Raw genomic sequence first — 20904 nt, 5'->3', positions numbered from 1 at the left:
TGGAACTGGAAAGTAGAATTGCTACAATCATCCAATCTTTCTTTTTTTAGCAAGCCACGGAGAATATCTGAGGCTGAGGGAGGGGCTCAGGGCAGCGGCCTAAATACAGCATGAGGATTACCACTGTCCAGCTGTCCTGGCCGGGACGCAGGCGATCAAAGACACGCCCCTCCCGGCCTGCTGCCTTCCCTCCATGCTCGATTCTCTGCCCTCTGGTGATGTGGTGTGCTCAGAGGACGGCCCTGAGCTCACAGGAGCCCAGGTGAATGTGAGGAACAGGAGGCCACCTCCTCATCAGGGATCAAACCTCAACCGGAGTTTCCTCAGGATGTGGTGGGAGTTCAGAACATGCAGCGTGGAAACAGCCTAGGCTGGAATGGGAGGCCCAGGTTCCAACGCTGGCTCAGCCTCTGACCGGCCCTGCGGCCTTGTATGGGTCATGTCCTGTCCGTGGGCCTCGGTGCCTTCATCTGTAAAGGTGCAGTGACATGGTGGCCATGAAAAGGCTCTGACGAAGTGGATCAAAAAATGCACCAGGAAGACTCCCAGAGTCCAGCTACTGCCTCCTCTCCCACCCTGACCTCATCTCACCTTGCACTGGCAGATTCAAAGTCTTTCCAAGTGTGCCATATCCCATGGAAAAGGGGCTCAGGAACCCAAAGGCCTCTGGGGCCCCTTCCAGCCCGGGACTCTGCCAGACGAAGCAGGGCCGTCATTTATAATAGCAGCGTTTTCCTTGGACGGACTGCCTACCCCTTGACCCTCTGCTCCCTCAGCTGTCAGTGCGGATCATAACTCAGCCAGCTGAGGCTGCCGGGAGAGTTGACATCCAGGTGCCTGAGCCCTGAGCCCTGGCCTGGCCCAGCCGCAGGGCAGCACCAGGGAGGTCTTTCTGGGACCCTGGGGGAGGGGTGCTGTGCCCAGACTTGCCTGGCTGCCCCAGAAGCCACTTAGCATCCTAAGAAGTGGGCAGGGATGCCGACAGAGCATGGTCAACGGGTATCAGGCTGGGTCTCTCTAGGAGGGACCATGCCCAGGGTAGCCTGGGTGTGTCTGTCTGGGCCCCAGCATTTGGCACTGGGGTCAGAATCTGAGCTCTGCAAAGCCCACATGCTTTGGGATGCTTCTTTTTATCCTTTACCCAGAATTTCATGAGAAAAGGCCTTGTGAGTCCCTAAGCCCTCACTCAGTGCATAGCACACAGTAAATGCATCACAGCTACTTATGGGGTGAAGGGACAAGAACCAGGTGTGAGAACCCCTATTCATCAGACTCCAAAAAAAGTCTCTTACCCACGGGAATTTCCCTCTGATAATCAACAGGACGAGGAGCGACATTTCCCAGGGGTCCTTGGGGAGGGTGGGGGCTCCCAGAGCAGCCTGGCTGGGCTGTGGGGTGGTGTGGGGACAGGAAGGGGAAGTGGACAGCACGGGAGCTCTGAGGACATGAGCCAAGCGCAGCATTTGGGAGGCTGGGAGTAGAGAGCACGAGAGAAGAGTTTGGGGGCAGCTGCTGTCTGTGTGGAAGATTCTGAGACAGCAACAATGAGGAGAGGGTGTTTTTGAAATGTTTTACTGAACATTACCCAGGAATGCAGGTGTTATTCCTGGGTAAAGGTGACAGGTTGAACACTTGCCTCTATTTTCGCTCCCTTCTGACACCCACTGAAACTAAAGGAAGTCTTTAGAGGCATGACCCAGGAAAACAGAGAGAACAGGGGAGAACAAGAACAGCCGCAGTTATACAACGACACACATGGGAAGCAGAGGGACGAGTGGTAACTGACCCATCAGGCCAGAGAGAGTAGGACCCTGAGCCCAAAGCGGGGAAAGCTGATCATCAACCTGTTCTAACCCCAGGAATTCTCTAAGGGCTCTGGAACCAGAAGCACTGGTCACACTGGAAATAAATGTCTGCGAAAAGGGGGATTGATGGAAAGTGTTGAAAAGCACTTGGAGTTCTAGGCCTCCCGCCACACAATGCCGTGGGGCGATTGCCCCTCCCCAGCCCCCGCGGAAGATTGGAGGGTGGTTCTCTGGGAAGAGCTTCACAGAGGCTTTCTGCACCGGGGACGTCAGCCACAGTGAGAACTATGGATTAAATAAACACATGCACGCTGAAGTCCGAGACTCCACCAGCCCTCTGTCTTGACTTAGCTCCGGAACACTGGCAGCCAGAACTTTACTCCTGTCTTCTCTAGAGCATCCTCGAGAAACAGCCTCTTCAGCTCACCCTCCACGGAAGCTGCAGTCAGTGAACTCCACCCAGGGACTCCGGCTTTCACACAGCTTTTTAGCAACCACACCCCATTCTTAATTATGAGCAGATGATTACCAGATACCCAAGGAAGGCCTCTGACACAAAAGACGGAGACCCAAACAAGCTAGTGGAAAAAAGCACCTTGGAGAAAAGATTGGAGAAGACATCCTGGAAAAAGAGGACACTATTTTAAAAAGGAAGAAACAGAGAACAAAAAAAAATGAGCCCTTGGAAACTAAAAGCATAATGGCATAAGTGGAAAACTAAATTAGAGTTGAAGGTAAAGTTGAGAAAAGCTCCCAGAAAGAAGAGCGAAGAGATGAAGATGAAAAACAGGAGAGAAGAGAGAAAAGTCAAGGGCCAATTCATGGCTGGATATTAGAGCTCCAGAAGGAAAAAACAAAGAAAACAGAAGGGAGAAAATTATCAAAGAAAATAATTCACGAAACATCCAAAAACTGAAGGACAGTTTCCAGACCAATGGGTCCTCTCTGTGCCCAGTATACGAAGGAAAGGCCCCACATCAACTCCCATTGTTGGAAATTTCGGAATACCTGGGTCAAAGAGAAGAGCCTGCAAGTTTCCAGAAAGAAAAAAAACAGGTCACAAAAAGAGATCAGGAAACAGAAACGCTTTGACTTCTCAATAACAACGGTGAAAGCTAAAATGCAATAGAGTGATGCTTTCCAATTCTGAAGAAAAATGACATCCAACCTATAATTCAATTCCATATAAACTCCATATAAAATCAAGTGTGAAGGGAGAATAAAGACATTTTCAAATATGTAAAGTGTCAAACATTTACCTCCACGCACCCCTTATCAAGAAGCTACTAAAGGATGTGCTCCACCAAAACAAGGGAGTAAACAGAGAGAGAGGAAGACAGGAAATGGAAGATCCAAGGGAAAGGGGAAAAGAATCTGGATGATTGTGAAGGAAGATCCCAAAATGACAACATGTACCCGACTCACAGGGCAACCCAGCCCCGATTAGAGCGAATCAGAAGGCTCCAAGAGAAATTTTCCCAAGAAAATGGGACGTATAGAAAATGTCTCCCTTCTGAATGCCTTAGAGGAGATTTAGATGATTGCCAGAGGTTTGGTGTCAACTTAATGACAAGTATGTAGAAACTAAGCAAAAACAATGATTACATCTAGGAAAAACAACCACAACAACAAAATGTGCAGAAAGGAAAAAGTAACCATAGTCTATTTCATGGCTCAGTTCTGAATAGTGTATGCAGTCATAATAATGGAAACACTGAATATTGATCTAGCTGAAATCATTATAAAACTATATTGGGAGGGCAGAGGAATGGTGAGTGATGTGCAGGATGGTGTGGGGGAGGGAAAGAACTAAACCTCTTCTCTAGAGGGAAGTCAAAGGCTGTAATATCAAGAAGGGGCAATACAATCCGGCTCTTTAGAGATCTAGAGGCAAATACCAAGAATCAGCTAAGAGCTGAAAACAGTTGCCTCCAGAGAAGAGAAATGGGGGTAACCCTCGTAGGGCAACTTGACTCTTGGCATGCATAATTTTGGCATGCCAACTTTGACTCTTGGCAATGAATAATTTTGATTTAAAAACTAAAAAAACATTAAAAATTAAAAAAATACAATTTCCATCTCTGCCCCTCCTATTCTGGTGATTTCTCCAGTGGCTGAAAAAATACCAGGGCTTTTCATTACTGAAATTCTTGGGAGTGAGTTCTTTGCAAGCTATCCTAGGCAGATAGGCCCAGCCTATAAGCAGAATGGCTCAGAAAAACTGGGGATAGATGGAAACTGAGATGAAGCTGAAAGCTCAGAGGCCATACTTGTAGTGCCTCCTGACACCTCAGGCAGGTTTCCTAACGCCTCTGTGCTTTACAGAGTTGATGCTGGGATCAGTACAGTCGGGCCGGGCTGTGCACAGACCACCTGCCTGCAGGAACCCCAGACGGGGAGGCGGGAAGAGGCCAGAGGAGCGCAGTGGCCCCTTCAGTGTGCAAATCCGTCATACCAGCTCTGAGACCCCAAGACCTTCCCTCGGGTCCTGCCACTCCGCCATCCTGGCCCCTGAAACTAGAAACCTGGTCACACCATGCCACTGCTCATCTATGTTTACAGAAAGCAAGATTATTATTTACAAGAACAGAAACATTGAGCTAATTCACTTTGAAATACACTAAAGAGAACAGCAGACAAAAAAAAAAAAAAAAAAAAAACCCAGAAACTTCTGAGTGGAAAAGGGCCACCATGTCCTAGCCCGGCAGGGCATTCTCGTCATCAGGCTTTTCCCGCTACCCTCAGCTGCCCAGGCCACTCTGGCCTTGCTCTCTGCTGACGAGCAGACCCTTCCTGATATCAACTATACTACTTTTTCCCCCAGTGAATCCAAGTTAAGAAAACAGAACTTGCTTCCCAGACCACTCAAGACCCTGAGCCAAGTTGTAGCAGTACCCAGAGCTCCCTGGGGCCCCGTTCTCAAAGCCTTTTCCAGAGATGTGTTCTGGGCAGTGTGAGTCACCCAGCTCCCGTCCTTGGGGCCGCAGAGGACACAGGGACACTCGGGCCCCCACTTCCCAGCAAGCCTCTCCTCGCTCGCTTTGGGAAGCAAGCTTTCTGCTTCACCCAGGATAGGAAGGACATGGAGGGAGATGTTAGTCCTGGATCTAAAGCCCCAAAAGCTAGTCTGAGGACCAGGAATGGTCAGGGACTAAGTTTTTGACAACCAGTGACAAAGGGAGAAAAATAAGGACAAAAAGGGCTGTGTAGGGAAAGGACTGTTCTTGCTTCTGGGATGAGGTCCTTCTTACATTTTTGTTCTAAATCAATTTTTTAAAAATGAAATGATGGTAATTGTGGATGACTTTTTGTAATGTCCTTACTTGGCAAAATTGGAAAGTTGGCATGTCTAGCTAGTCCTTCCTCAAAAAAAAATTTTTTTTTTTGGAAATTTTATTGGACTATGAATGTCCAAAGTCTGGGACACACTGTGGTCGATGACACAAAAGAGAGTCAGACCAAGCCCCAGGGCCAGAACCACAGACTCGGAGGGTGAAGAGGGCACCAATGCGTCCAGTCTCCCTTTGATACCTAACTGCGCGCTAGAACACCCGAGTCAAATGCTTGGCAGCCCCACTTGGTGCCCTTCAGTGACAGGGAGATCATTTTCTCTGCTCTGATGATTAGAAAGTGCTTCCTCCTATGGCCGAGAAACCTGCGTCCTTGAACCTGGACCTATGCCTGGGAGCACCCAGAGCCTGGCCTTTGCTCTTTCAAGGACAGTCATTCACCTGCAGGAAAACAGGCTCCAGGCCGCACCCCTCCCACCCGGTCTTCTTTGGTTGGGGTCAATTTGCTCTCCCTCTCCCAGTCATTCCTCTTGTGCAGTGACTTGCCTAAGATCACGTGGCTAGCAAGCGAGTTCAAACCCAGCTCGTAGGTTCCTGGCCCAGCACCCCGCCCCTAGTTCTCTAGATGTGGCAACGACTGAGTGTCCTCAATTCATGAGATGGTTCTGGCTGTTCAGAACCAGTTGGAAAAGCGACAGAGAAACTAAAATGAAAAAAGAACCCACAAAACATACAAAAAAGTCAGTGTGATCCCAATAAACACATACATCTGCACAGAAAAAAGTCTGGAAGGAAATAAGGCAAAATGGTCATGGTGGTCATCCTTTGAAGTGGGCCGTGGATGATTTTTATCGTATTTTTCGCTTTTCTGTGTTTTTCAGTTTTTCTACAATGAACTGGTTTTTATTTGTATGATAGAATATACAAATTCTAGAAGATGAAATAAGAAGGATGAAATAAGTATTTCCCGAGACCCGGTCTCGGTTCCCAGCCACTGTCCAGTGAACAATCTCCCTGGGGTCGGTGCTCCAGAGGCGGCCCCAGACCCCAGCCCCGCCCTGTGGGCGTGGTCTGCCGCCGGGTCCGCCCGTCGTACCAGCTTCTCCAGTCCCTGCACTTTTAAAGCAGCCTGACAGTCCCTACATCCGCCCCCAGCCTCGGCTGACAAATGGTGAGCCCACAGCTACGCTGACCCCGGACCCTCGGGGGTCGTTGCTCGCTATGCTCCTGTCCAGCCCCATCCGCCCCTCCTCCGTTCTTCACAAGCCTTGCGGTCCGCCACCGCCCACCCCACCTGGCTCCCCACCCCTGAGATGGAAGAGAAGAGTGGATGGGGAGCATTGTGGAGGGTGTGGAGGAAGATGCCTCATCCCTGCAGGTCCGTTACACAGCACAGGGTGTACATACTGTTTTACAGACAGGAAACTAACGCTTAGAGGGGAAGTGTGTCATACGTGGGGTGTGATGGAGCTGGGCCCAGACCCAGTCCTCTGATTCTAGTCCTGTGCTTGCTTCTCTGGGCTCACAACAGAGCTCCCAGGCCCGAGGAGGGTGTGCTGGGTCCCTGTGGGGTGCTGGGGCCACAGGTACCCGACACCCTCCGTGCCAGCCTTCCAGGGCAGGTCTTTGCCAGGGGCTCTCCTTGTGCCCCCAGGGCACCTTACGGACCCAGGCACATGGTCAGCGCTGAGCCAAGCCCTGATTAGAAGTGGAGGGCCTGGCCTGGGGGTCAGAGTCCTGCTTGACCATCCAGGCTCTGCCATCACGTGGCCCTGGACAAGTTGTTTCCCTCTGGGGCCTCAGTTTTCCAATGAGTAAAACAGGCAGAGAGTGTTTGACAGTGATTAGACTGGGTAGTCTCTAAGTTTCTTTCCAGGCTTAACATTCATATATTCTGGAACTGACCAGTGACACCATCCCCCACTGGGAAGGGGAGGGCAGAAGCTTCCCATGCAGCCTTGCCTCTCTGGACTGACCCTCACCCTGGATCCCTAGGTGGATAGTTGAGGCCTGAGAGAAGTCCCAGCCACCACATGGATGTATGTTTGAGCATCTGCCTGTGCGTGCACGTGTGCATGTGGGAGGTGTGGACGTGGAGATGTGCCTGTGTGGGTGTGGGGGTGTGAAGGGGTGTGTGGGTGAGCAGGGGGTACAAGAAGGACAGGCTCCCCATTTTGTATCTGGCACAGGCACATTCTCCAATTATTTCACCTTTTGGAGGATCTGCTCCTTTCCTCTCCAAGACCCCGGCTCCCAGTTCCCCCATCGCACAACCCTGCATACCCCTTCTCATTCCTTTGTCTTCTCTGGTCCTGCCTCTGGCTCAAGCCCCAGCTCTGTGTTCTTTCTCTGTCTCTGCCCTAGAACAAGGCCTGTCACTTCAGACGGGACTTGTAGCCTTTGCTGAATGTGTGCCCCCTCCACCCGTGTGGTCTCTCCCTCAGGACCACCCCCCGCCAGGTCCCTGGCCCTCTTCCAGAGGTGCCCAGCACTCTCAGAGCCCATCTTGTTCCAGACAGAAATGAAGATGGGCTCTCATTGCACAATGACAAATGCAAACCATTATTCTGCTGAGACCCAAATGAAGACTCGGGAAGCCTGACACCGCCATGATTTGTTAACCTGCCATTGCCTCTCTATGCATTACACAAACTTGAATTAAAGTCTCAGGAGTGTCTGAGGAGCCCTTTTATTGTGACCTCTGGGCTCTTCCAGGCGCCCTGGGGGAAGGGCAGAGCCTTTTCATGACAGGGACAAAGGCTCAAAGATGGTCCCTACGAGATTGAGAGTGGAGGGTCCTGACAGCTCACGCAAGCTCAGCCTGTTGCAGTGCAAGGAGCCTGAGGGAGCGCATGGAAAGTCCCAGCCACTCCCACCACTCCATGCATTTCACAGATGAGGAGACTGAGACCAGCACACTCAGCCCCTCAGCAGATCCCAGTGACACCACCCCAACCCACCCTACCCTCCTGGACTCACCCTCAGGGCCGGCAGTGAGCTGACCTGGTCCATAGTCAGTGTTGCTTCCTTGTAGTATTTCCCAGGGGGACAGAGCTTCAGGAAGGTGTCGTGGATGCTGAGAAGAGAGGCACGATGGGCTGAGGAGTGGAGACCAGCAAGCCCCCATTCCTGTGGGGTTCTCTGGGGAGGAAGGGGACTTAGGGTTGATTGACACAGAAAAGGAAGTTGAGTCATTCCACCCTTTTAGAAACATCCCTGAGGCTCCAGTGTGCCCAGTACACCATGGGGAATGCAAAGATGAGCTATGCTTGAGGAAAGGTACATGAATGAGCTCTGTCGCCTGGAACACACTCTCCAAGTGTTAGTTATAGGACGTCAGAGCCAGAAGGGACTTCTGTCGTCACTCAGTCCAGTCCCTCATTTACAGATGAGAAACCAGTAGGGCCTTGGGGAAGCCAGTGTGCCACCCCAGGCCTTCTGCTCAGCCCTGCCTACAGCCCAGAGAAAAGAGGTCATGCAGTGGGTGTGGCCAAGGCAGGATTGGAACCCAGCTGCCTGCAGCCAGCAAACCACACAGCCACCGGAAGCCCAGCAAGCTGGTTCCACAGACTGTGGGACCGAGCAATTGTCCTAATGGATCCTATAATTGATGTCTCTGTAGTCCCCCACACTGGTCAGGGGATTCTGCCCATGAGTGGCAGGCAGAGGATAAAATGGCTGTGTGACCACTGAAAGGAAGAGGGCAGGAGTGAACTCTGCCCAGGCAAAGAGAGGACCAGCCCTCATCCTTCATCCTTCCCACCCCATATTCATGGAGAACAGACTCCACCAGCCTTGTAAGTGGCCCTGAACTGTCACCAGAGACTTTACTCTGACAAGTTTGGGAGGGAGCCGAAAAGCAGGGTGTGGAATGAGTAGGGAGAGACATTCTCCAGGAAAGTATGGGGGCAGGCACTGGAGGACAGCAAGGAGGAAAGGAAAGCCATCATTGCTGAGTGTCCAGTGGCCTACAAGGGGAGGGGGTGGTGGGAGCGGTCCGCCCTGGCCAAAAGGAATATTTTATCACTGTCATTATTAGAATTGCTGGTATGAGGTGATAACAAAAAGCAGACTGACTTTCAGTAAATTTTATTAATTTTTAAGAATTATCTGAGGCCACGCACCTCTATGGCCGGCACCCAGGGTGGACCACTCCTGTTGTCCCCACCATGGCTCCCCACTGGGAGCGCTGAGTGTACTCAAGCACATTAGCCCATTGAATCCTCCCAATGACCCCAGGGGAGAGGTGTAGGGGTGATCATTTCTAGAGATGGGTAAACCGAGGCTCAGAGAGTTTAAGAGGTGTGCCCAAGGTCATACAGCTTGGAAGAGATGGAGTGGGTTCAGGTTCTTTGGGCTGTGCTGCCCACCCCCACCCCTGTGAGAAACTCTCAGCTCCATCCCCTGGAGAGCCTTCTGGGGAGGGGGTGCTGTGGGGAGGGCCCTGCCAGGACTTCATGGCTTCCCAGGCCGCCGAATGGGTGGGCTGCCCACAGATGAATTGTGGCTGCATCTCAGCTGCCGCAGAATGTTCTCCTCCTCCAAATATGGATCAGCCGGCTCTAAATGGAACTCTGAATTAATCACTAATGGACTCAAAAGTCAAAGCCATTTGAAAAGCTCACACATTCAGCCTGCCAGAAACCAAGCAGCCAAGCTGTGGCTCCCTTCCACACTTAGCCCAGACGAGGGGAGGGGCTGTCTGGGGGCGCAGAGGCCCCGAGGGGGTGGGGGAGGAGACCAGCTCCACTGCTCACACTCTGTGGGACCTTGGACCTGCCGTGTCCCCTCTCCCACCTCAGTTTCCCCTCTGTAACGTGAGTCTCAGAGATCCCCCGGCTCCTCTAGTTCAGGCATTCCGTGGCTATTTCTGTACCTCTCTCTGGCATCCTGTCCACCCCCTTGCCTCCAAGGCCCTCTAATTTAGCAGTTTTCAACTGGGTCCCACATTAGAATCATGTGGGAAGCTTGTGAAAGGATCCATGCCCACCCCTAGAGATTCTCATTCAAGGCCAAGTGGGGCCCAGGCACCTGTAGGTTCTAGAAGCTTCTGTTTGTGTTCTAAAGGCAGGACTGAGGACACAGCTCCCGTGTGAGCCTCAATGTCTACCCCTCTCATCCCAGCCTGGGCTCAGAGACCTGGGCTTCACCCCATCCCGTGGGGTCAATAGTCCTTTGCCCCTTGGTATAGCCTTCAGGTATTTTATAAATGGACCTATCTTTAGCTTGAAAATGTGGCTTTTAGTCCCATGATCTGCTCCTTCCAAGCTGTGTGACCTTGGGCAAATCACTTGATTTCTCTGAGCCAGTTTCCTCCTTTGCGGAAAGGAAATGATAATACCATGAATCTAACAGCTCCACGCACTCAGCGCTGACACCGTGCCAGGCACAGCTCTAACTCCTGACACGGATTTGATCATCTAATTGTCCTAATAACAGCCACGTGAGGTTAGGTTCTGTTACTCTCATATCACACTTCTGTAAGTGTGGAAACTGAGGCTCAGCAAGGGGAAGAAACTCACCCACGGTCACACAGCTAGTATGTGACAGAGCTGAGCCTTGAACCCAGGCCTTTGGCTTCCAGGAGGCAAGCCTGTAACCACTCTGCCTGCTGCCCTTCCAGTACTCCAGGAGGACCAGGAGCTAACAGCCAGGACAGGTGGTGGAGCCTGGAAAGTGTTGGGACCTCAGGGGTGCTAAGAGGAGAGTGGCCTCATGACCATGTCAGCCTGTGCAGAGGGGAAGGGCAAAGCTTCAGGCTCCCAAGCCAGACCCATACCCAGCCCAGGATCACATCAGGAGCCATTCCGGAGGGATACAGCGTCGTCCAGTTGCATAGACTGAGTCTGGCTGACCCAGGCTCAGCTGAGGAGGTCTAAAGGAAGCCACATGTGCCCTCTTTGGGTCAGACCCCAGATGCAGAATCTGCAGCCACAGCTGAAGACGAGGGCCCAGAAAGGCCTGTGTGCTGAACCAGAAGAGACATTGGGAAGGCGAAGACTTCTAGGGCAGCAATTCAGCCAGAAGACAGAGGGCTCACCTGGTGCTGAGGCCAAAAGGGACCCTGCTCTTTCAGAGCCCAGCAAGATGTGAAAATTCCTACAGGCTAGAAATTTAGGATGGACAGATCCTTCCTCAGAGAGCCAACCCAAGGCAGCCCTGGACTGGGAAGGGGCCGGCTCCAAGATCAGAGCCTGTCAGGTGCCTTCTACCCCTCCCAGTTTGTGTCATCTGAGGTCTGGTGGCCAGGCCTTTATGTCCTATGCAAGTCACAGATAAGAAGGTAGGAAAGTGTTAGACTGGGCAGAGCCACCCTACTCCAAAGGTTACGTCTGTCTGTCAGTCTCTTGGATACTTTTTCTCAACTGGATGAATCCATCCAACTGTACTGTCATCCAGGCCATGTTTCTTTGTCACATTTGTAGGAAAATCACAACACATTGTCAGAGGCAACATAGGAAAATTGTCCCAAAGTGACAAGTTGGGCATAGTCTGGCCCAGCTTGGCTGTGGCAGCCCATGATGGCTGCTTTCTCCCATGAGCATCATGTGCCATTTGCTCCCTGAGCCACTGCAAGTACTGCTGGGTGTCCATATCAAAGTTGCCCCTTCACTTTAGAGACAACACACCCACACTAACCCTAATATAGTCAGTCCCAGGTCCCCTCTAAGAAGCTAACCTATGACCGGCTTGTGTGTGTGTGTGTGTGTGTGTGTGTGTGTGTATGCTCCCAGAGATATTGTCTGTGTGTATATGTATGTATGTATGTATAACGCTTTATTTTACAAAAATAGGAGCATCCTGTATATGCCAGTTTAATTTACCAAAGTAATACAGTTAAATAGGTTAAAAGCGCAAATAGTACCATCATGCTTACAATTAATATTACTAATACCCAGTATTCCACACCATCTCTCTACCTCTGCTCTCCAGAGGCAGCATTTAAAAAATATTTTGCTATTTCTCTTGGTTTTTACTTAATATTTACATAGTATTTCTAAATGCTGTGCTGATACTGCCATTTGTTGATATTTTTTCATTATAGACAGCATCTTGTGACTTCTTACTATTAAAAAAAAGAGAATTTCTCTCTATATATATTCTTCTTCTCCTTCCTCCAACCTCCTAATATAAAAGGATTTGCCTGAATCAATATTTGGTGTCTATATTATTATTATTATTATTATATACAAAATGCTACTGAACAACGATTGGGTCAATGAAGAAATCAAAGGAGAAATCAAAAAATACATGGAGACAAATGAAAATGAAAATACAACATGCCAGAATTTATGGGATACAGCAAAAGCGGTTCTAAGAGGGAAGTTTATAGCAATACAGGCCTATATCAACAAACAAGAAAAATCTCAAATAAACAATCTAACAATGCACCTAAAGGAAGTGGAAAAAGAAGAACAAGCAAAGCCCAAAATCAGTAGAAGAAGGGAAATAATAAAAATCAGAGCAGAAATAAATGAAATAGAGACTAAAAAAACAATAGAAAAAATTAATAAAACCAAGAGCTGGTTCTTTGAAAAGATAAAGAAAATTGACAAACTGTTGGCTAGACTCACCAAGAAAAAAAGAGAGAAGGCACAAATAAGTAAAATCAGAAATGAAAGAGGAGAAATTACAGCAGACACCTCAGAAATACAAAAGATTATAAGAGAATACTATGAAAAACTATATACCAACCAATCTGACAATCTGGAAGAAATGGATAAATTCTTAGAATCATGCAACCTTCGAAAACTGGATCAAGAAGAAATAGAGAATTTGAATAGACCAATCACCAGTAAGGAGATCGAAACAGTAATCAAAAACCTCCCCCCAAATAAAAGTCCAGGACCAGACGGCTTCCCTGGTGAATTCTACCAAACATTCAAAGAAGACTTAATACCTATCCTTATCAAACTCTTCCAAAAAATTGAGGACTGGGAGAAGCTCCCTAACTCATTCTACAAAGCCGACATTACCCTGATACCAAAACCAGACAAGGACAACACAAAAAAACAAAATTACAGGCCAATATCACTGATGAACATTGACGCAAAAATCCTCAACAAAATACTAGCAAATCGCATACAACAATACATTAAAAAGATTATACACTATGATCAAGTGGGATTTACTCCAGGTATGCAGGGATGGTTCAACATTTGCAAATCAGTCAACGTAATACACCACATTAATGGAATGAAGAATAAAAATCACATGATCATCTCAATAGATGCAGAGAAAACATTTGACAAGATACAGCAACCATTTATGATAAAAACTCTGAATAAAATGGGTATAGAAGGAAAGTACCTCAATATAATAAAGGCCATATATGAGAAACCCACAGCTAATATCATCCTCAATGGTGAAAAACTGAAAGCTATCCCTCTAAGAACAGGAACCAGAAAAGGATGCCCACTCTCACCACTCCTATTTAACATAGTAATGGAAGTCCTAGCCAGAGCAATCAGGCAAGAAAAAGAAATAAAAGGGATCCAAATTGGAAAGGAAGAAGTGAAACTGTCACTATTTGCAGATGACATGATTTTATATATAGAAAACCCTAAAGAATCCACCAAAAAACTTTTAGAAGTAATAAACGAATATGGTAAAGTTGCAGGATACAAAATGAACATACAAAAATCAGTTGCATTTCTATACACTAACAACAAAGTAGCAGAAAGAGAAATTAAGAATACAATCCCATTTACAATTGCAATGAAAAGAGTAAAATACCTAGGAATAAACTTAACCAAAGAGGTGAAAGATCTGTACACTGAAAACTATAAAACATTGCTGAAAGAAATTGAAGAAGACACAAAGAAATGGAAAGATATTCCGTGCTCTTGGATTGGCAGAATTAACATAGTTAAGATGTCCATACTTCCTAAAGCAATCTATAGATTCAATGCAATCCCTATCAAAGTCCCAACAACATTTTTCACAGAAATAGAACAAAGAATCCTAAAATTTATATGGAACAACAAAAGACCCCAAATAGCTAAAGGAATCCTGAGAAAAAAGAACAAAGCTGGAGGTATCACACTCCCTGATTTCAAAATATACTACAAAGCTATAGTAACCAAAACAGCATGGTACTGGCACAAAAACAGACAAACAGATCAATGGAATAGAATCGAAAGCCCAGAAATAAAGCCACACACCTATGGACAGCTAATCTTCGACAAAGGAGCCAAGAACATACAATGGAGAAAAGAAAGTCTCTTCAACAAATGGTGTTGGGAAAACTGGATAGCCACATGCAAAAAAATGAAAGTAGACCCTTACCTTACACCATACACAAAAATTAACTCCAAATGGATTAAAGACTTGAATGTAAGACCTGAAACTATGAAACTTCTAGAAGAAAACATAGGCAGTACACTCTTCGACATCGGTCTTAGCAACATATTTTCAAGCACCATGTCTGATCGGGCAAGAGAAACAATAGAAAAAATAAACAAATGGGACTACATCAAACTAAAAATCTTCTGCACAGCAAAGGAAACCATCAACAAAACGAAAAGACAACCTAACAATTGGGAGAAGATATTTGCAAACCATACATCAGATAAGGGGCTAATCTCCAAATATATAAAGAACACATGCATCTCAACAACAAAAAAACTAACAACCCAATTAAAAAATGGGCAAAAGACCTGAACAGACATTTCTCCAAAGAAGATATACAGATGGCCAACAGACACATGAAAAGATGTTCAAAATCATTAACTATCAGGGAAATGCAAATCAAAACTACAATGAGATATCACCTCACACCCGTCAGAATGGCTATAATTAACAAGACAGGAAACAACATGTGTTGGAGAGGATGTGGAGAGAAGGGAACTCTCACACATTGCTGGTGGGAGTGCAAACTGGTGCAGCCACTACAGAAAACAGTATGGAGATTCCTCAGAAAATTAAGGATAGAACTCCCATACGATCCAGCTATTCCACTGCTGGGTACTTATCCAAAGAACTTGAAAACACCAATGCGTAAAGGTACACGTACCCCTGTGTTCATTGCAGCGTTATTCACAATAGCCAAGACTTGCAAGCAACCTAAGTGCCCATCAAGAGACGAATGGATAAGGAAGATGTGGTATATATACACGATGGAATACTACTCAGCCATAAGAAACTATGAAATCCAGCCATTTGTGACAACATGGATGGACATTGAGGGTATCATGCAAAGTGAAATAAGTCAGAGGGAGAAGGTCTAATACCATATGATTTCCCTCATTAAGTAGTAGATAATAACAACAACAAACAAACACATAGAGACAGAGATTGGATTGGTGGTTACCAGAGGGGAAGCGGGAAGGGAGGAGGGTGAAAGGAATAATTTGGCACATGTGTGTGGTGATGGGTTGTAGTTAGTATTTGGGTGGTGAACATGATGTAATCTATGCAGAAATAGAAGTATAATGATGTACACCTGAAATTTATACAATGTTATAAACCAATGTTACTGCAATAAACAAAAAATTAAAAAAAAAAAAAGTCCAGAATAGTATGAATGCTACACTATGAATGGGTAAATGCTACAGTATGAATGGGATAAACCTTCTGAAGGATATAAATGTAGGTCTATCTATGAAAAATTCTGGAAGGCTCAATGAGAAACTAACTGAACAGTGGCTACCTTCAGGGAGAAGCCCTGGGAAGAGGGGAGGGAGACATTTACTTTTCATTTAGAACTTTCTATGCTATGTGAATTTTCTAGCCATGCTCACATATTACTTTTTAAAATTCTATTTACTTTTATTCAAGTGTTCCTTGTTAGAAAATATCAATAAGAGTTATATGGGTAGTAGGCTATGGGTCATTAGGAGTTTTGTTATATTTTAAAAAGTGAATAAATATTAATTTTAAAAGGGAAATGATGTTGCCCATGCCTGTCCCTGGTCACTGTGGCTCCCTGTGCCCTGGCCATTCCCCACCCCCATTTGTGCCTGGGGAGTCTCCTGCTCGCGACAAAGTCACTGCCCTGCCTGGGACCCCGACTGGGAAGTGTGGCTTCCAGGTTGGGCGTGATGGCTGAGGAGTCCAAGCAGAGACAATGAGGGGAGAGGGTCCCAGGCTTGAGGGTCTAAAAGTGGTCTCCTTGCTCCAACATCACCCCACCCCACATCCACCAAAAATGTCTCGGTGAGCTCTTTTATCTATCTAAGTTTTTGTTGAGCACCCGGCAGGAGCTGAGCACTCACACACCTCCCATGCCATCTACTTCCTCTGCAATCCCATGAGGAGGGCATCTACAGCCCCTCCACACCATGGGGTGGTTGTCTTTGACTTGGAGCTTTCCCCACTGGACAGTAACCTGCCTGAGAGCAGAGACTGTGACAGTTCACCTTATTCTCCCAGTGCCCTCACAGTGTCTGGCACATACCAGGCACTAAAGTGAGGCCTGGACAGGGAGGGAGGAAGGGCTAAGGGAGATGCAGTACCACACCAAGTTTACCCATTTCCTAGGTCCTTCCCTCCTTTTCCTCATTATCCCAAGGAGGCCCAGTCCACCTCTATGCTTCTAGGAAGAAATCCTGCCTTGGATCCCTGTAAAGGCATAGTGGCCTAAAGCCTGACATTTCACTCAACTCCAGTCATAGGAATCATGACCTGGGATCCTCCGGGCTGGGGTCCATCCTGCCTGCCTTGTGCCGGCCTCATCTCCAGGACTCTGTGGCTCTAAGTAGGGACCACACTCAGGGATGAGAGTGAGGCAGTCTCAGGACAAGACCTCAGCTCAAGGGGAAGGAAAGGCGGCCCTCTACTCACCACAGGATTTCATTTCTTGTCAGGAAGGTCAGGGCCTACAATAAACCACAGAGAGATGACCTTCCCACTCCGTCCAGCCTGCCTTGGCCCCCTGGGGAGTGGGGAGCTTCAGGGACTAGGGAGGAAAAGCCCATTCACTCTCCTCGGGAGTGGATGCTCAGGGTGGTGGCAGAAGAGAAAATAGTGCCTTTCCCTCCTCCCCAGTCTCTGATGGCCTTGGGAAGAGCACGCTGGCACAGACCTGGAGAGAGGATTGGAGACAAGACTAAGATCCTGGGCTCGGGAGCAGGAGACAAATGGGAGAGGGGCTTGAAGGACCAGTCTGGGTCACATTGATGTAGGTTTAGCAAAGGCAAGGCCACCACTACCCTGCCTGGTAAACTCTCCAGCTTCAGGCGTGAGTTTTCCTGCTCATCCCTCCTGCCTCCGGAGCCCTACCTCTGCCCAGAATCTCCTGCCTGATCTACCCACCTGGTATTCTTCCAGGTCCTCCCAGTGCATCTGGTACCTCAAACATTGCCCCATGCCAACCCCACCCTTCTCTCTGTTGGCAGCAGAACTTCAGCCCCAAGGGCTCACAGGCTGTGTGACCAGGTGATCCCGTTGCCATGGTGACCTACATTCCATCTTCTGCCCATTCTACCTGGGCACCTGAGTGGGCAAAGAAACAGGTTCTCTTAGTTCCCAAGGCTAATAGACATGACCCTCAAACAACCAACAGAGAGGCAGCCCAATAGCAGGGTTGAGAGTCATACTGTTGGCTCAGGAGTCCTGCTGCCTGGGTTCGAATCCCAGATCTACCACAAGCTGACAAGACATGTGACCTTGGGCAAGTTATTCAACCTCTCTGTGTCTTAGTTTTCTCATCTGTAAAATGGGGATGATAATCATGGGATTGTTGCAAGGATTATTTGAGTTAATACAGGTAGTAATGTTGGCACATAATAAGTGCTGGATAGACATTAGCTATTGGAACCACTTCCCAAGCACTGTGCCAGGGGTGGGGACACGAAGATGAGTAAGCATAGAGCCTGAACTCAAGAAGGGCCCAAAGAGCACAGAAGGGGGAATTCCACCCCCTTAGTCAGCGTCCCTGCAGGAACAGAGGCCACACTCAGATTAGGATAATTTGAAGCAGGTCTAATAAAGGGCCTCTCCATGAAGATGAGGTCAGGGTGTAAGGAAACCTCCCAGGATAGTGCAGGATCCCAGGCTAGGAACCCCAGAGCTGCTACCAGTCCTGGCCCAACGCACCTGGAATAAACACCCCAGCACCACTCTCTCCTCTTCCTCTGAAGCCATCAGTGTTACAGGTCAGGAGGGTCCTCCTGAAGCCATGTCCCCCTTCCCTGCTTCCAGGATGGTCTGCATGTCCACCCTCACTGGGCCAGTGGTAGTTTCCTGCTTCTACCCGTGTTCTTCCACGTGCTTTCCTAGGTAAACATCCCCAGGACTTCTGATGGAGCTAATTTCTATCTCTGGAAATGCAACTGCTCACTTTTCTTCACCTGTCCTCCCCGGTGACAGGGCCTGGCCAAAGAAACCCAGGAGCCCTCAGTCCTTGATTTACTTGACAGACACAAGTAGAGTATCTATGTCATGCCAGGTACTCAGCTTGACCCTGGGGCAAGATGAGTGATGTGGTCTCAGCCCTCAAGAAATGAATACTTGCCACACAAATAAGCGCACACACACACACACACACATACACACACACACACACACCAAGGGAGACTGGGCAGATGTCATCAGAGAGGTAATAGTACAGAGTTATGAGTATTTAGAAGAGGAGAGACTTCTGGGCAGGAAGTCTTTGTGTATGTGGTAGCATTTAAGTAGTTGTTATAATGTCGTGCTTAAGAATACGGGCTGGCTGCATCACCTTAGGCAAGTCATAAAACTGCTCTAAGCCTCAGTTCCCCATCTGTAAAATGAGAATCATAAATCCCTACTTTGTAGGATTGTTGCATGGATAAAATTAAATTATATATATAAAACGCCTTTATTTAGCAAGGCATATAATGAGTTCTCAATAAAGGATAAACAATATTATTACTTTTTAAAGTTGAACCTGGAAGAAAGTGTAGGATTTCAGCAAGCAAAGTCAATAATTCAATCTCATCTTCTGGTAAGCCCTTTGAGCTTCTATCTCATTTATTGAGCAGCTTCTCTCTGCCAGGTGCGTCCATATAAGCTGTCCCCTTTCCTGCTCCCAGCAGCTCTGTGAGGTCGGCAGAGGATCACTCCTTTACTGGGGGAAGGCGGAAGCTGGTGAGGTTCAGTGATGATGCGGGGTCACTCAGCTGGCGCGTGGGCAGGGAGGATCCGAGCCTGGACGGCAGTTGCAGGCCTGGGGATTCCCACAGCGAGGGGTGGGGGCCAGGAGAGCTGTGATCACACCCCAGAAGGCTGCTTCCTTCTCAAGTCTCGCTCAGTCCTCCCGTTACGTCGAGGTGCAAATGGCAGCACGGCACTGGTGTGTGCCTTTAACACCTGGTTGACACTAGCTAAAAGGAGAACAAAAACAAACTAAGAGAACATCCCTGCAGCTCAGATTCGCCAACTATTTATTGAGCTAGGAGGTGGGGATAGAGTGAAGCAGACAGACAGGGCCCTGCCCTGGTGGAGCCAGACACACAGAGGAAAAACAACATCCCTCAAATAGCAATAAGTGCCGTGGAAGAAATAAAGCAAGGACGGGGGCGGTGGCAGAGGCTCCCTGAGGAGGTGCCATCCGAGCAGAGACCCAAGGGACAAGGAGAGGTGAGCCAGGCTGAGAAGTCGGGAGAGATTTCCAGGCCCAGAATGCAACAGCCTCCAGCTAGAATTTAATAACATGGTTTGGTTTTTGCTATATTTGTTTATATGGTTCCTTCCATTTTGAAAATGATGCAGGCTTGCCATTTATAACTGTGGTATAAAGTTTCCTTCATAAATATATCTGTTTAGTGAAAAGAAATAGAAGCCCACTTAAAGAAAAATATTAAGCAAGCAATTATACAGGTGGTAAAGAAATCTGCCAGAAATCACAAAGATCTCTCTCTCTCCCTCATATCTCCCTCAATCCCTGCCTCCACCCACCCCCCACAGGCTCTGTGATTTCATCTTAGAGAGGGTTTTCATTGCCTACGAATAACAATAGTAACAGTAAGAATATCACCTTAAATTTGCATATCCCTTTGTAATTCCAAAATACTTTTCTATGTACCATCTCATTTGCTCATGAAATAAAAGCCTATGCTCCTTAAAAAAAAAAGAAGAAAGAAAGAAAAATCCCCCATATGATTCTGCCTTCAATATACTAACCAACCAGCATCACTACCCCTCTCCAGCCTGTTAAATCTCTCAGACTCCAGCGGGGATTTTGAAAGGGGTGCCCAGGCCTGCGCCAACAATTCTGCATCCTTCCCCTCCAGGTTCATGCCCCTGCACGAAACCTCTGTGTGGGATGGAATGCATTATTTGCAAGATTTCTGTCACCTTACAATGAACTCTACCAACTGTTAAAACTGCAACCCCCACTCTGACCTTGATTTAGATGTCTCTTAAAATTCGAAAAGGGCTGAAAAGGAACTTGTACGCAGAATATATAAAGAACTCTTGCAACTCGACAATAAAAAGATAAATAGTCCAACTAAAAAATGGGCAAAGGATTTGAGTAGACATTTATCCAGAGAAGATATACTAATGAGCAATGAGCATGTGAAAAGATGCAAAACATCATTAGCCATTAGGGAGACGCAAATCAAAACCACAGTGAGTTACCACTGCACACCCACTAGGATGGCCAAAGTTAAAAAGACAATAAGTGTTGGTGAGGATGTAGAGAAATTGGAACCCTCATACACTGCTGGTAGGAATGTTAAATGGTGAAGCTACTTTAGAAAAGAGTTTGGCAGTTCCTCAAAATGTTAAGCAGAGCTACCATATATTAAAAACAAGACCATAGGCTCAAAATGGAGTCACTTGTGCTAAGCCCCGTGCCAGCAAAATGAGACTTAATTACAGTTTCAGCTCTCCCAGAA

The 20904-nt window shown here is 47.6% G+C and overlaps 1 protein-coding gene across 1 annotated transcript in view; it reads right to left on the bottom strand.

Annotated features, from left to right (window-relative positions):
- Positions 1-17499, bottom strand: part of CIB4 (calcium and integrin binding family member 4) — a 49188-nt gene extending 31689 nt beyond the window's left edge. The window contains exons 1-3 of the mRNA XM_004418255.3: positions 17351-17499; positions 16880-16914; positions 8075-8171 (exon numbers count right to left, since the gene is read on the bottom strand). Coding sequence (XP_004418312.1) covers positions 8075-8171; positions 16880-16914; positions 17351-17404 — 186 coding nt within the window. The 5' untranslated portion in view covers positions 17405-17499. The remainder of the gene's footprint in view (positions 1-8074; positions 8172-16879; positions 16915-17350) is intronic.
- Between the last annotated feature and the right edge of the window lie 3405 nt (positions 17500-20904).

This window comes from Ceratotherium simum, chromosome 11 (genome assembly GCF_057802395.1).
Source record: "Ceratotherium simum simum isolate JZ-2026a chromosome 11, ASM5780239v1, whole genome shotgun sequence".
NCBI lineage: Eukaryota > Metazoa > Chordata > Mammalia > Perissodactyla > Rhinocerotidae > Ceratotherium > Ceratotherium simum.
Note: the sequence above shows the minus strand (reverse complement) of the source record. Positions and strands in the feature narration are given on the sequence as shown.